The 17,619-nt window shown below is 40.6% G+C and overlaps 1 protein-coding gene across 6 annotated transcripts in view; it reads right to left on the bottom strand.

The window, feature by feature from the left end:
- Positions 1-17,619, bottom strand: part of SEMA5A (semaphorin 5A) — a 795,598-nt gene that overhangs the window by 446,725 nt on the left and 331,254 nt on the right. For all 6 annotated transcript variants that reach the window (XM_075586198.1, XM_075586192.1, XM_075586193.1 and 3 more), the window contains one exon: positions 3,471-3,570. In XM_075586198.1, coding sequence (XP_075442313.1) covers positions 3,471-3,570 — 100 coding nt within the window. The remainder of the gene's footprint in view (positions 1-3,470; positions 3,571-17,619) is intronic.

A 17,619-nucleotide genomic window follows, 5' to 3' on the forward strand; every position in this document is an offset into this window, starting at 1 on the left:
ACACGCGTCACATGTGTGCGCCGCGGGACGCTGATGTGCGCCGTAACTAGGGGGCGGAGCCAGACTCCGCGACGTCCACAAAGTTCTTCCGTAAGTGCGCGTGCGCTGTATGGACAGCGGGGTTGCGCGAGGCAGCAGGTAAGGAGGGAGTGTGCCGCGGAGGACGCGCTCCCTGATTCCTTACACTCAGCCACTATGGCACATATACAATCAGCCCCTATGGGGCCTGTGTACTAAGCATTGGAAACTGCATTTTGATACACAATTGGTACATGGAAATCATCAGTGTCAAAAAGTAGGGGGGGGGGGGTGTTGTGAGATAATGCAATGTTGTGCTACAATAACATTATGTTAAGCCTAATGAGTTGTATACTGGTCATTGGTTTTGTATATAATTAAATTTGTAGACATGCATTATCCTCATGAAAAATAACATCTGTTCCTGTTTTAGGTAATGTCATGTTTTTTGTTCTGATTTAACAGAGCTTGGTGTATCTGGCCTTAATGCCTTACCCCGCTACAAAGAGTGCAATAACATTATCTACATCTGTAAATGAATATAATGCTGTATTGTTGTTTGGTGAAAGACCTGGTGTAGAAATTATCGAATGTTATCTAGCAGTACTGTTGAAGGCAAAAATCCAGAACATGTTTAATTTAAATGAATCCTAGTTTGCTAACTTTACAAATTCAACATTTCCATCAAAATTCTATCAACTATAAAACTACCTTGAAACATTTTCAAGTAAAAGTTTAAAGCTTACGTATTTATTGGCCTGTTGCTATGCATAATTTAGGGTATTTATCTAAGGTAATGTATAGATGTAGCCAATATAATTGCTCCTGTTATCGTACGATAATGCATTTCTGCTGGTGCAAGTTCCAACGCTTTATCGTGCAATTTGCAACACAACACACTGGATTCCGGCCCTGCTTTGCATATAATTAGCTTTGTGGATATGCCTTAACCCCAGGAAAAATAACTATTTTGTCTGTTACTATTTCAGGTAATGTCACGTTATTTGCCACTTGCAATATCCTTGCCAGCTTTCCTACTGTACATATATGAACATACCAAAAATTATTTTCTGAGCACCTTCGTAAAGTTTGGTCGTCAAATACATTTCAAAGTAATATAAAAGGCTAATCTGGGCATGAATACAATAATTATTACTTTTGTACGTATTGACTGTAATAAGCTTTTACCATTATGAAAATTGAGTGGAACAAAGAAACTTACATCCACTTTGGCACTTCAAATCCACATTAAATGTATTTTTAATTAAATGAATGGTGTTCGTAGATTCTATTTGACCCATTCATTGCTTGATGACTTATAATGTGTTGCTACTGTAGGTACAAGACTTGCTATTTCTAAATGTATTAAATAATAAAATGATGCCCACATTTTTATTTTCTTCTAACTTCTTAGGAGTATATTTAATTTACAATTTCCTCTCTCCTTAAAAACTGAATTGTGCGTTTTATTTCATCTCCTATTAATCCCTGGAGTTTATGGGTTTAATACATTGCTTCACTATTTTTTACAATTAGACTTCCTGCAATACAATATGTAGCCCTTGCTGTGGCATTCCGTTTTAGTTATTACCTACGGTGGCAAGTTTTGGTAATTGATTATCTTGCAGTATGGCGGAAGACATCATAAATTTTTCACCATAGATTTATACATTGCTGGGTGACAGTCTCAAAATATGTTAGAAGCCAGAAGATGCCTTAGGCACTTATGTAGTTAAGTAAAATATGCACGCTATAACGCTGGATATTATATTATTGCCTATTTTCACTGCTCGCTATTTTCTATTTTGCTGTGACTAATTATTTTTTCTGTCCATGGAGGTACTAAAGTGTGATAGCCATTAGTGATCACTAATGTTGATTCTTGTGAATGGCTATTCTCAGGAGCATTGTAAGCGACCAGGAGACTGGTTTACTTTCATCAACTTCCTTGAAGGTTTGGGGATAGTTGGCAAAGCATACATTATATGACTGTGCAAATTTTGCAAACTGTTTCATTACTACAATGGCTTCCAAAAAGTGCTATTTGATAGCTGTATTTCTGAAGTGAGAATCAAGTCGTTTTTTCTACCAGCTATTTCCTTTGAATTGCTTCCAAAATACTTTCTATTGATTCTACTCCATTTAAAAGGACGAGTTAAACAGAGCCATAAAACCTAGCTTGGAAATCCAAATTGAGCACTCAACCCAAACATCTGCTGTTTCTTCATTTGCATTTGAAAGTCTGGTTCCTAATTACTGTGGACACAACTAATATATAGCACCATATCTTTTTCCACTTGAGTAAACTTCCAAGAAAAGAAAAATTACATTTCAAGTTCGTAGTCAATGAACTTACATAACACAATCTTGCTTTTATTTTTACTGAGGCACCAAGAACTACTTTATCAAACGAAGACGAGATGAATTTCACTAGACCATTTGGTATGCAGGCAGAATCGAGAGGCAATCTACTGTACTAAGAATTTTTCTACAGAGCTAGTCAACAAATGTTTTCTCATTGGAAAATAATGTAATACACTAATCCTTTTTACAACTGCTACCATGCTTTGCAAATTCATTTTCAGTAATGGCCATGTACAGGCGGAATAGATTGCAATAAAATGCAACAATCTGGCATACAAATGGACAAAATGTATTTCTGTTGTACTCTGACAATAATAAAATCAAATAGACTATAGTTTTAACTTTGGCTACAACTGCTAAAAATAAAAGAGTGATTTATAGGGACAGTGTATCCATGAGGACCACAATTACCTAATGACTGTGTCATGTTAAGCGGGTTAAATCTGTGTTACTGGGACATTTTGTACGTAAATCAGAAATAATAATTTTTAAGGTTATCTTGTAAACATTGTGAAAATGAGATAAAATTTGTAAAATCTTTGATTTGAACAGAGTATTCCCTTTTCGTCACGTACAGTATAGTTGAGTAAGAGCTTACAGAAATAAAGCCCTCGCCACTCTTCGTCATATTAAAAATAAACTTGCTTAATTTGCAACAATAAAATAAAACAGACAAATGTTTTCTTCCAAAAATCTTCCTACTGTAGGTGCATCAGTTTAAAGATTGGTTTTGACAAGCACCCACCAACTAGGTTGAATATCTGGAAACCTGCAAGAATCCATGATAGTATTGATTTGAGGATTTAAATAAAATGTTACATAAACCGTTTTAATAAAATTATGTGATAAACTGAGTTTTCAATCACATATTATCTTACACAAATTTCCATTTAATACAAATGGAAAAGTTAATTTAATGTGTGTATTTGTTTGTTCATGCCAGTCAAACTAGCAGAGTGTTTGTATCTTCTCTATTCAAAAATTGTAATTTTATTTAAGTTACATATCAAAAGAGTAATGAGGATCATATATATGTATAACGTGTCCAATAATTTGTTTTATTACATTTAATATAATTCATTTCTCACCTTGCTCCAACAACAAGTTCTCTGTGTCCTGGGTCAAATGATAACTGAGAGTAGTCAACAGCATTTTCCATTCTGAACACATGTAACCAGGGGGCAATTTCTATAATAACAAAAAATAAATTAAAAGAATGCTTTAATATAAAAAATGTCTTGAAGCATTGCAAATATATTGTATTATAATATTTCATAAACGTGAAAAAAAGAGCATAATTAAAGATCAAAAATATTAACTTTTCTTGGTCAACTGCAATCAAACCTTGTGCATTTTGTTTTTCATATATACTTGCATACAAACATATTCAACAAGAATAACAATAGCTAAAAAGATGATTGTACTGCAATATTCATTTCGGATAGTTGCAGTTGAGAGACTGAACTGTTAAACCAACTTTTTTGAGCAGGCCCAATGTTTGGCTTAGTTATTTATATCAGCATGTTCATGAGTGGTTCCTTTTTTTAATCCCTCCCACCACTGATGTATTTGGGGAACTTGGCAAGGGGTTTTCTGCCCAGAACGAATAAGGAACGCTTCCCCTTTTAGCCTCAGTCCTCCGTGTCTTGTGAGGATTGGAAAGCTGTGACACCTTTTCAATCATGTTGATTCACTCTCACAAAACCATAACGTCTACCTGGATGCTATAGACATATCCTGAAAGATTACCCAAGGCTGTTAAAGGGCATTGGGGAGAGGACTCTCTTCCATGTCCTGTGGTAGTTACGGTAGTTGAGGACTATGACCAAGCCCAGTATCAAAGAGGGTTTTTTTCTTTTTGAGAGTTCCTTGTTCCTCTGTGTATTTTATTAATTAAAAATGAATGACAGGTGCCTGGATTGAAAACAGGGTTTAATTTCTTTGAGCCCCAATGATTTCCTAGTGGTGACAAGGTAAATACTGTATATTACATAATCATAAGAACACTCAAGTGTTCTGTGGCGTATAATCACAGAACACAAAATATTTTACAAATAAGGGGAAACAAATATGTGTATTGGGTGGGTATATATATATAGATAGTAACTTTTGTAACGTGTAGTGTCCTCTCTCCTGTTCCTTATATACCATTTGTTTGGGAATTGTTCCTATCTTCATTTTCAATTTTCAAAGTTAAGACACACACTGGGAAATCCTGCTTGGTCAGCAACATTTAGTATATGTAATGGGAATACACAGTTAAAGGGCCAATCTCTCATTGGGCAAAAGGGTACTAAAGGCAGTGTTCAGAGGGATTCATTTTTGTAGTCATTAGGCCTTGGATTTAATGCCAAATTTACCTCCAGCTTCATTAGAGGAACCACCTATCGATTCAATCCGCTAATTACCTGCAGTGTACATGTCTACAGCATGCCTCACTTGTGATGTAACTTAATGTATGTGTTTCATTTCTTTTACTACATGCAACATATTAAAACTTCATTCAGCACTAAGGTAGGGCAGTAGGTAATAACAGGAATTTGAATGAAATATTTATCTAATACTTTTCTTTCTTTACTCAACAATGAAGCCGTCATGATGTGAGCAAAGTTGGCAATGCAGCTGGAGGAAACACTGATTTGATTAGTTAAGTATAAAATAGGCTTGAAGCTTTTAGGAAAATATGCAGCTAAAATACACATACATTGAAAGCACGATCTATTGTCTCTCTTTGTAATGGATGAATACTTTTATAATTAATAAGTCCATTGCTACATAAAAAATACAATGGTTGGTTAATTTGTACTTTAAACACTCTAGTGGGAGTTCAATCGGCGAAAACTGGATTACTTTCAGCTAGGAGGAGTATTAAAAAAAATTGCCCCCTGTTAAGTTTCAACGATATGTGAAATAATGATATAAAACATCCAAATAAAATAAATAGGGCAATAGTTTAAAAGATTGCAGTTCTGTATTTTTTTTTAAGTAGTCTAGAGGGATTTTTAGCAATTATGTTGTAATCTTCACAACAAAATAGTAAAACAAAGCGGCTGTCACCCAATAAAGGCCTGAAATACTGAGCCAGATGTGTTTGTTATGAAGTAAGCGTGGAAGAAAGAACATTATTATAGTCACAGCAGCTCATTACAGAAGACAGGTTTGTTGTGTGAATCCTGTAGGGTACACTTGAGATATTCAGATCATTCAAATGCCACAGAAGAGCAGTTGCTCTCAAATAAAATAATGATTCATTTTTACTATTGTTCTCAAACATTTCATGAATTAGTTTAAATTACTGATAGTATACTGGTTATAAGTTACTGAAGAGGACCTATGTTTTGCAAACTGCTCTTCTAAATGTATATGAAAAAAATAAACAAGATATTCTATGTGTAGTGAAAATTGCAGAAAGTATTAAGTATTTTAATCAATCTGTCACATTAAAGGTACATTTTATCTGTAGGTTGCCATCAATATACATTGTGACGGTAGAGGTAGCTGGCATCACAAAACTGAAATGAAGCCCTGCTAGCTACCCCTAAATTCATGTAACTTGGCCACCTATGTAAGGCTTATTGTGGCCAAATGTACTTTAATATCTGGGGGAGAACAGGGAATGTATAAAGCACTATTATGTAAGCCTAAGCACTTTATTCCCTGTAAATGCAATCTCCCAGTTTAGTGAATAAACATTGTTCTGTGATGTGGTTTGGGAGTCAGCCCTGTTAAGTGTAAATTGTATTATGTGACTGTATGTGCTCAATTCTAAGATAGAAGACTTGTAATGTGATTTGCATGTGTACATTTCTATGGAAGGGACTCTGTGATTTAATCAGCTGAGGTTCCTGCAGAGAAATGTGTTTTGAGACAAAGGCTGGGAGCATGGAGGTGTTAAAGACATTTGGTGAGTGGGAAAGATTGGACAATCATGTCTGCTCTGATTTGGCAAGCAGCCCCTGTCCCATGTAAAGGCTAGCCACAGAAGGCAATGTAAGAGGCACTGCTGGTGAGAAACTATCTGAGAGACTGAGAGACAGTCTGTGAAGGAGTTTGGATCTTGACTGTGACCAGCTGGAGAAACATGTCAGAGGGGCTGCTGTGTGATCAGCACTCTGATATCCTGGACGAGAAGCGGACAGGGCAAGCCTTCTTGAAGCAGGCCCCTGCACCTAGCGAGGCTAGAGTTTACTCCCCAGGTCCCCAGTTGGTATTGTATCTTGTTTTGTGCATTTTTGTTTTGTCTGCTGGCATGCCAGAATAAACCTCATTTTATTCAACAACCTTGTCCTGTCTGGTGCAAGTGATCCCGGTGGTTTTGGCGTAAAAGTACTGGTCTCCCGTCACATACATGGATTGTTTTTATGAAAGGTCAAGACCCTTTCTGTTTCTGTGATGATCTAGAAAGTGAGCGTAACCTGAGGGTTATCATTGATGAACTACAAAAAGCGAAGTATGTATAATGTATTATGGCAGTCTAGTGACAATATCCCCTGTAAATAACAGAGAGTGGACGAACAGGTCACTGTTTAGTTTGAGGTCTATACTAAATATGAAGACATTATGGGTCTGAAACCTGTTCACGAGATTACAGATTAATCTTTGTATCAGTTGCTATTATATGAATGAAATGATATGAAACACTTCAGGTGTATGAGGTTGCAAAAGACAGATATCTGTTCTCTCAATCAAAATGATAAGTTGCCTTGGCCTTCTACATACATATCTTTTATGTATTCTAGAAATAAAGATATGAGCATGTTTCTATATCCAGGCTAATTTATAAAGTAATTTTTCTCCTTAAGTTGTAAAAATGTCACCAAGAGAGATTGATAAAAGGGATGGGTAAGGACACACCCAAAAGTTGGGTTTTCAATGTGTTTCAATGTATGAGGTTTTAGTATATAAATCTTGCTTTTGGCATTATAAATTAGATTTTAACCAAGGGTGTGTCGTATTCCAACCAGCCATGGGAAATCTCCTATTCTCAACATCAGACCCTTGTGAGGAGAAATCTTATACACATGTTTGGTACCTATAGGAATTCTGTTTGCTTATCTTTTTAATTGATTAAACTGTCTGCCTTTTTGTGTTCTTGTAATAGTCTTTTTTTCTGCAAACTAAGCACTGTACTACTTTTGTATATTAAATCTAAACTTTATAGTATACAGGCTTAACCCGGTTTAAGGATACTCACTTTAAGTACACTCGCGAGTAAGGACATATCGCCCAATAGGCAAACAGCAGCTTAGGCATGCGCCTCACAGCACATCCTGAACATCCCGACTCCTGCGTTCCTCTCATGGATGTCTTCTTTCTACCCCCTTTGTATCTATAGCCCTCTCCCGCCTTAAACCTTTCTCACTTACTGCCCTGCACTTCTGGAATGCCCTTCCCCTCAATACACGACTAGTACCCTCTCTATCCACCTTTAAGACCCACTTGCTTAAAGAAGCATATGAATAGCATGGTGGATTATACTGGACACATGATACATAAAGCTTGGCCCCCTGCAGACGCACTTACCAGAATTCCCTCCTACTGTCTCTGTACTTTCTCCGTACCTACTAATTAGACTGTAAGCTCCTCGGAGCAGGGACTCCTTTTCCTTAATGTTACTTTTATGTCTGATGCACTTAGTCCCATGACCTGTTATTTATATTATCTGTTATTTATTTGATTACCACGTGTATTACTACTGTGAAGCGCTATGTACATTAATGGCGCTATATAAATAAAGAAATACAATACAACAGCAATACTGGCTCCCTACATGTACCGAAGCTGTGCGCAAGCGGGGAGACTATAGAGGCTGTTACAAATGCATTATTTACATCAGCTATGCACGTATAGGACGATTGCTGTACAGTACATGCATCGATAAGTGGAAAAAAGGTAGTGCTTCACTTTAAGTACATGTTCGCTTTCCATACATGCTCTGGACCCATTGCGTACGCTAATGCGGGGTATGCCTGTATAGTGTATAAGTATATCTTTGGGCTCTGATTGAACTTGCAAGTTTTGTAGAGAGTAATTTATATTTTCACGAAAGGTTAACTGTAGAGAGAAGCACAAGACAGGGAGCAAAGCACAACAGACGTGGAAGCACAAGGCTACAACTAGTTATGCTCAGGAAGGTAAGACAGGAACTGCAGGATATTTATAGCACACAGGAAGCAGTCACAATGGAGGCGGAACGGAGGCGCAGCCTCTGCGTAGGCAAGGATTGGCTGCAGGAGACAAGTGGGCTGTAAGTACTTGCCACGCAGCTGGGGAGCGATGTACTATGTCACATGTGCGCGCTGCGCGTGAGAGAAGCGCGGAGCATCCGATGGGCTGGAGCTAAGCTCCATGGCACTCTAGAGGAGCTGCGTGTGGGAACGCATGGCAGGGGATGTTTTCCCCGATTCTTTACAGCTTCATGTGAATGTATATTCCAGGCAAAAAGGTGACAGATTATGTGCTCATTTGCATATCATTTCCCAGAATCCCTTGCTGTGGTGGAAGCACTGTGTGCTAGGAGATAATGGTGAAAAGCAGGGTTGCAGACCTGTCTAAGACATGTGAATGTGCTCACAAGCAATATTTTTATATGCTATATGGTGGAGGGTTTTTAGTCTCCTTCTCACCAACCATAACTTAATTAATGTGTGGTGAAGACCTACTCATGTCTCAAATTGCAAAGCCAGTACAACCAACCTCACATTGATGAGACTCACAAGGTCGTAACAGTCTGTCTGTGAGTGGGTTTATTGGCTTTGCACCTCATCCCAGGCTAGTTTAAAAGCTGTCTTTAAAGCAGAATGAATTGGCTTAAGGGTTTTCCATATAATGTGGACTTGAGACAAAAGGTGGCACTGTGTGCTCATTTGCATGTAATTTCCCAGAATTCCTTGTGCAGTAGAAGCACTGTATGCTAGGTGATAATGATGAAAAGCAGGGTTGCAGACGTGTCTGAGATACGTGAATGTGCTCACAAGTAATATTTTTAACACACACACACACACCAACAAGAAAGTTTCTTATCTGTTTTTGTTGTTGTAGCTGCCGGTTTGTGCAGTCCTATCGCTCCCAGGAAAAACAGTCTGGTCTTTCCTGTCAGTATACTTGTATGCTCAGGAAAAACTCTGGTCTGCCCTACTTCTCCTTATGTCAGCCCAAATGTGAGTTTAGGAATCTCTCTCCTGTGTCTCACACTAGGCATTTTACAGAGCTCTCATTAGTCCAGGTGGAGACTAGTTAATTGAGTGGCTGCAATTAACTATCTCTCTGCTGGATTCTCTGAGCTCTGAGGCTGCTTTATTTAAACAGGGATATGTCCCTGTTAGAAAGGCTAACTGCTGTGTGATTTTGTACATTTTACTTGGTTTCAGTTCAGGCTGTAAGGGTTGTCCAAATTCAGTCCCCAGGGACCGCTAACAGACAGGCACACCAACAGGGGAGGAGAGCCTGGACATATGGCTCCGGGGAGCCCAGCAGGCCGATGCTGGCAGTTTGACATGATAAAAAGTCGTGCTCATCTTCCACATTGGTCTGCCGGGCTCTCCCCAGATGACTTGCAACCCTCCTCCCCCAGCTGCATTCGGCTGTTGCTCAATTTAGATGGTGTTAGGTGAACCAGTAGTACACATTTACCTTCAATATATTGCATTTTTAATTACATCTTTGAATTCTATGTCTGTTCTTATATATGGAAATTGATATGAGATAAGGACCACTCATTCCATCTAGTCTGATTATTTTTCTACTTGCTGTAGTACTTAAAACCTGCTTTTCTCCGAATTTTGGATATCCATGTGTATTTCTCAACAAGTTTTCAGTTTCTTTATTTATTAGACTGTTGAGAGGCTCTTCAACATAGTTCAATAATTTAAACAGGGTACATGAAGAAACTTTTAGAGATGGCATTGTGCAGTTGTATAATTTTGAATCCTGATCCCTTACTTAAGTTCCATCAGGGCAAGCATACACCAAGTTCATCATTGTGCATATCAGGGCTCTTCAACCAGTTTTCCGAAGGAGCTGGAGCAGAAAGATTTGAGTAGTAGAAGGGCCACAAGAGTATTATAATGTAATGCTTGATACATTTAAACACATATTCATTATACATCAATATTTTGTAAACATTTATAACATCTGTACCATACATTTTTCATTACCTTATCTTAAAAGTGAGTTTCACTTACCTGCCTGAGCAAGTTCAATACAATTAGCTAGTAACACTCCAATAACCCTTCTTGGATCAATTGTACAATTTACATCCATGTTATTGATAGTATTATGTTTATTAAAATCACTGCATCTAAGTTAGAGCTCTAGCAGAGCTATTCAGTTCGCAATGATTTACCGCATTTTCTACGTCTTAAATTGCGGCAGAACTGCCCACCAAATAGAAAGCATTGTTTTTAATAGCAGTGAAAGTTACACAACTTACGTAATGTTTTGCGGAATTTCAGTTCAGGAAAGATTTGTGTGGTTGGAAATGCTTACTGAGTTTCTATTGAAAATTATAGTATACAGTGTTAATGTAGCGTTGCGGCTTGACTTGCAATTTGGCTAGGGTTAGGGTTTATTCTAATATTTCAATGTAATTTTTTTTAAAAATGTAAGCATCACTCTGATGGTGCAGTAATCCCTATTTGTCACACAATAATGTTCACTATATCTGAACCTGTCACAATGACATTAATATGATGTATTATATATGTAAAACCATCAATGCCAAAATTACATCTTGAAGTTCTTGAATTTAGCGTACACAAGGTATAGTACTGTAGTGAAAAACATACTAATATAGTCATTAATGCAATTATTTATAATTAGATATTGAATTAAAATATATATATATTTTAAAATATACATATTTATAACTCCCAAATTTGTATTGAGCCATTGGGGTCTGAAATTACTCAAATGGATAATTTTCTGAATGCTTCAATATGTTAACAATCCAGCAGCACCTTTTCAAGAATAAGTGTGTTTTATTATATTTACTTAACTGATGTATCACCACTAAGGACACCCCCCCCCCCCCATATGTGAGGAAACGGGGCCAAAAAAATTATTGTTCCTTTCTCATTCATTTTCCTTTATTATTTATATTTTGTCAATGCCTGTCCTCATGGCCATGTTGGTGGGGGTGCTCCTCGCTGTATTGGTGTAGAAAGTAGTATACCACATTGGATCTAACATATACTCCAGAGTTACTCAATACACCAAAATCTAGTGGAATCACACAAACAAAATACCTAACCTATGACCTGGTTAGATAAACTCCTGCCTTTCACTATTATCACCCAGCATACAGTGCTTCCACTGCAGCAAGGGATTCTGGGAAATGACATGAAAATGAGCACCTTAATTAGAGAACACCTGGTACCCTCTGTGGACTATGAGGCACGTTTTTTTGGAGTGATCACTATCACCGCCCGGGCTTCCAAAAATAAAGGCTGTCTGTGGGTAGGTTTACTGGCTATGCATCTTTACCCAGGCTATGCTGAAAAGCGAAGCAATGCAGCAAGCATAAGCTTATAGGGGACCATATGGTTTTGAAGCAAAAGGTGGCACTCATCAGGTCATCAGGTCTTGGCTCCTTTTAACCATTTCTGATGTAGTACAGTATTTGATCTTTTTTTAGTTATTTGTGTTTGTGTACATGTGTATGTTATGTGACCCGTTATATATTGCTACTTTGCTCAATTCTAGTGGAAAGTTGCTACATTTACCTGTAATCTGACAAAAATGTATACCTAATACTTTTTTCATGAGTTCCAGAGCAATATGAAACTTCTGAGAAAATTCCACTGAAAATGAAATTTTAGAAAAAACACGAAATTTTGCAGAGAATATTTTACAACTTTAGTGCAAATATTAATTAAGTCAGAATATATAGTATACTGTAGATTAACCAAAATTACCCATGTAGAAACAAAGTATAAGTTATGAACTATTTATTTAGTTGAAAATAACCTTAAAAGTAATTTCAAAGTAATTTGAAATTTACTTAAGTGCCACTTAAAATAGCACACAAAAGGATACAAATAAAGGCATACTCTGCATTAACGTACGCAATGGGACCGGAGCATGTATGTAAAGTGAAAATGTACTTAAAGTGAAGCACTACCTTTTTTCCACTTATCGATGCATGTACTGTACTGCAATCATCATATGTGTGATAACTGATGTAAATAACGCATTTGTAACAGGCTCTATAGTCTCCCCGCTTGCGCACAGCTTCGGTACAGGTATGGAGCCGGTATTGCTGTTCAGGACGTGCTGACAGGCGCATGCGCGAGCTGCAGTTTGCCTATTGGGTGATATGTCCTTACTCGCGAGTGTACTTAAAGTGAGTGTCCTTAAACCGGGGTATGCCTGTAACATGTAGCTAGTTAGGTTTTGAAGAAATAGCACAGAGTGTAAAGTACAGTATTACATGATCAAAAGTGATATGAACATCAAGGAAAATAACTATTTACTTAAGGCTAAACTAAACTGCAGGTTAATCAAACAGATACATGTATGAGCTGGGCAAATACTGTAAATGAATAGCATGGCTCAAGGCAGTTCAACTCTAATTCACCCCTGTCCTGTGTAAAAGCAAGACAAATCCAGATGCATCTTTTCTTGAATAACTGTAGGTCTTGTGATAATTAGAGGGATCTTACGGTAAGAACTTGCTGTCTGAACCCAGAGGGTAGTTTATGCACAGAATGTCACAGATGTTCCAAAATATACGTATATGTTTTTTTCCTTCACAACGGAAGTGCTAATACTAATTACTTAATAACTCTGAGTTACAGTAAATCGTTAAGTGAGTAGAGCTTGTCTTGCTTCAAAGCAACAGAAAACTTTGTGTGCACAACCATACATACACACATGGGAATTAAGATGCTATTTACTACTGAATTTTGTTTAGAATCTGAACCGGAGGTCCTTTGGATCTATACTGTGCTATTTGTAGCTCTGGGGACGTACTGTAAGTTGAACTTAAGAAAGTAATAGAATGTTGTCTGCAGTCGCTATTTCACTTACCACACTAGTGGTCTATATTTGATGTATTTTGCCCACTACAATAAGGAATTACGATATTATTAAACAGCCAATGAGCATGGTGAACAGAATGGCCCATATTTGGCAGTATTATTTATTTATTTATAAAACGTTTTACCAGGAAGTAATACATTGAGAATTACCTCTCGTTTTCAAGTATGTCCTGGGCACAGAGTTATGATGACAGATACAGTACATGGTCACAAATAGATGGGTACATTAGCTGAACAAGGTAATCCAGTATTTATAAAGACATTGCATGAACAGTTAAAGATAAAATAAGTTATAGGCGTATGTTACAGTTACAGACCATATTAAAGAGACAGCTTTAGTTTTTAAAGATCTTAGACTTGTGGCGGTGTTGAGAGTCTCAAGTAGATTATGCCATAAGACACCATACAGCTCATGCGCTTGAATAGCTCATAAAGGTTCTTTCAGCATTATAGAATAGCCCTGCTTACTAATGTAAGGGTGTGTTAGATACCATATGTGTGTGCGCGCGGAGGGAGTATGGCAGGTTCCGCGATGGCACGGTAGTACAGGGTGCCGCCATGTTGTTGCGCAATATTGCAAAGGACACTGACGGGGTGAAGAGGTCGCGCATGCGCAATGGGAGCGCGCGAACGACAGGCCAATAAGGGAAAGGCTCTGATAATGGACCACAACTCCCGCGAGCTCTGGGACAGTCACCTGACGCTAGGAGCGAATGAGAGAGCAGGAATTAAGGAAGGAGGAACAGAAAGCATGGGGGAGAGACCACGCTAGCAGAGGAGATCGGGACAGAGCGCGAGGAGGTAGTGTGAATGCAGGGGGTCCGTGACCCGCCTGCATAGGCCAGCTATTACTCCCCAGGCCCATAGGAAGTTTCCCTGAGTCACAGTAGGCTGCTGTACTGCAAGGACGCCCGATAGTGGAAGGAATTGTCACCTTAGTTAGGGACAGTGCACGGAGTTGTGGACGGTCACAGTCATCTGGGATCAGACGGCTGGACACCGCGACATCCGGAGGTCCCGAGCAGAGGCAACGGACCCTGTGCGAAGAGGCACCGGTCACCGCCATGACCGGAAGGTACAATTGTAAAGCAAGTGCACCAATACCGGTCATCAGGCGCTGATCCCGCCTTAGGAATAACTTTGTAGTGACACTAACAAGTGGCTAGCGGACTGAGTATATTAGCTAACCTCTTACAAGGACAACACTCTATAGAGCGTGGCGGAGCCACTGTTATACGGGGCAATTTCGCTAGGAATGTGGCTGAGCCACGGTAGTACAAGGACTCTAACGTTATAGTATAGTTATATAAGTTATGTGTGATGTTATATAGAGAGTAAGATATGGTTGCCTATGCACAGTAAACTTGGTTGCACGCATTGTTGGTATGTTTCTTGCCCTGGGCGATCTTACATAACGGGGATCCTGGGCAAGTGGAGGCGCTGCGCTAGAACCCTTACCCCAGGCTCCCAGCTAGCGGAGGCTCATATCTCCTGGAGCCGCAGGTTGAGCACAGTACTAGTAGTCCCTGAGGAAGGCGTCAGAAACAGGGCTACATTTGGAGGCGCTGCTGAGATTCAGACCTGGGGTGCCCCTATAATTTTTTTCTCAATTGTGCAACAAGTTATTCCATCATGTCTGTGCCCTCGTCGCTTAAGGTGCGCAAGTGGGCCCAGCGGCATGAGATTCCCCTGACACGTGCTTTTAGCCTGGGACATGTTCCCGCCATTCTCTCCCTCGGCACTGTAACGGACCGTGTCAGAAAACTTCCGCTCATGGACACTGCCCGAATGCAAGATCACTACTACGATCGGGACCAGTTGTGGCGCAAAATATTATATGTCACTGAGCAGGACATATGCCCCGAAGCTCTGCCCTTGGTACTACTGTTACCTGAGGCCCCCGGCGTACGCTGTCCAATAGTGCAAGTGGACCCCAACGAGCCAGTGGCCGCTTCTACCCCACAGAGGGGGTATCCCAACTCGTTAGGTGCCGTCACTAGTGTGTCTAGTGTCTAGAGTCTACGGGGTACACCCCCTACTTTTTGATGTTTGGAAGGGAAGCGAGACTGCCTGTGGATGTGCGACTACGGATATCTACCGATGGGGTATCCAACAGGACGCATTTCCGATATGTACAGAGACTGCAAGACAGTCTACAGCAGGCGTATAAATTAGCGGAAAAGACGGCGGTGCAATTAAATGCGGGCAACAAGAGGCGCTATGACCACAAGGTGAGACATAAAGAGATTCGTCCGGGGGATGCTGTCCTTCTACGTAATTTAGGCGTTCCTGGGAAACACAAGTTGGCTGATCGGTGGAGAGACGGGGTGTACGAGGTAGAATCACAGATGCCTGGCCTCACGGTGTACCGTATCAAGGATTCAGAAGGCCGGGTAAAGGTATGGCATAGGAATCATCTGCTCCCCATACCGCAAGTAGGGGACAACGAACTGGAAGTGCCCACGGTTGCAATAGATGGAGAAGATGAGAATACAGAGGCTGGCCCAAAGACTGTAATAAATGCCACCTCTGAGAATCCGATGGAGGGAACCTCTCAAAGGGGCCTTCCGACCGCAGGGCATCTCCCAAAGGAGATACGGGTAAAGAGCCCCTTGGTCCAACGACTGATACGCTGACTCCAGTGAGCCAGCCGTTAGACCCGCAGAGCCCGTGCTTTGTGCCACACCAAGACTTTGTAGATCTATTGAACCCCTCAAGGGTGGAATTGGAAATGCCAACTGAGACTTGCTACCCTCCAAAGGAGGCAGCTGAAGAACAACCTCGTCGAAGCCAAAGAACAGGTCAACCTCCAATGAGGATGGCTTACGATCAATTTGGGGCACCCCATTATGAGGCTCAGCAGTGGGCTCGGCGCAGAGTATAGTCGGTAGTGGTAATGTTCACTGAACTGTGCAATTTAATCTAGAGTCTAAGGTATATGTACTGGTTGCATTGATCTGTGTATAAAGTTATGTAGATGTAGCCCAAGCTGGGACGTTGGGTTCTGCGGGGGGGAGAATGTAAGGGTGTGTTAGATACCATATGTGTGTGCGCGCGGAGGGAGTACGGCAGGTTCCGTGATGGCACGGTAGTACAGGGTGCCGCCATGTTGTTGCGCAATATTGCAAAGGACACTGACGGGGTGAAGAGGTCGCGCATGCGCAATGGGAGCGCGCGAAAGACAGGTCAATAAGGGAAAGGCTCTGATAATGGACCACAACTCCCGTGAGCTCTGGGACAGTCACCTGACGATAGGAGCGAATGAGAGAGCAGGAATTAAGGAAGGAGGAACAGGAAGCGTGGGGGAGAGACCACACTAGCAGAGGAGATCGGGACAGAGCGCGAGGAGGTAGTGTGAGTGCAGGGGGTCCGTGACCCGCCTGCATAGGCCAGCTATTACTCCCCAGGCACATAGGAAGTTTCCCTGAGTCACAGTAGGCTGCTGTACTGCAGGGACGCCCGATAGCGGAAGGAATTGTCACCTTAGTTAGGGACAGCGCACGGAGTTGTGGACGGTCACAGTCATCTGGGATCAGACGGCTGGACACCGCAACATCCGGAGGTCCCGAGCGGAGGCAATGGACCCTTTGCGAAGAGGCACCGGTCACCGCCGTGACCGGAAGGTACAATTGTAAAGCAAGTGCACCAACACCGGTCATCAGGCGCTGATCCCGCCTTAGGAATAACTTTGTAGTGACACTAACAAGTGGCTAGCGGACTGAGTATATCAGCTAACCTCTTACAAGGACAACACTCTATAGAGCGTGGCGGAGCCACTGTTATACGGGACAATTTCGCTAGGAATGTGGCTGAGCCACGGTAGTACAAGGACTCTAACGTTATAGTATAATTATATAAGTTATGTGTGATGTTATATAGAGAGTAAGATATGGTTGCCTATGCACAGTAAACTTGGTTGCACGCATTGTTGGTATGTTTCTTGCCCAGGGCGATCTTACATAACGGAGATCCTGGGCAAGTGGAGGCGCTGCGCTAGAACCCTTACCCCAGGCTCCCAGCTAGCGGAGGCTCATATCTCCTGGAGCCGCAGGTTGAGCACAGTATTAGTAGTCCCTGAGGAAGGCGTCAGAAACAGGGCTACACTAAATATGGGACAACAGTCAATGTTTCAGTCCAAGGCTGGGTTTCATTTCGCTGAGCTGGGATTAACTGCCATTCAAGTGAATGACAGTTAATA

Source organism: Ascaphus truei, chromosome 2 (assembly GCF_040206685.1).
Source record: "Ascaphus truei isolate aAscTru1 chromosome 2, aAscTru1.hap1, whole genome shotgun sequence".
NCBI lineage: Eukaryota > Metazoa > Chordata > Amphibia > Anura > Ascaphidae > Ascaphus > Ascaphus truei.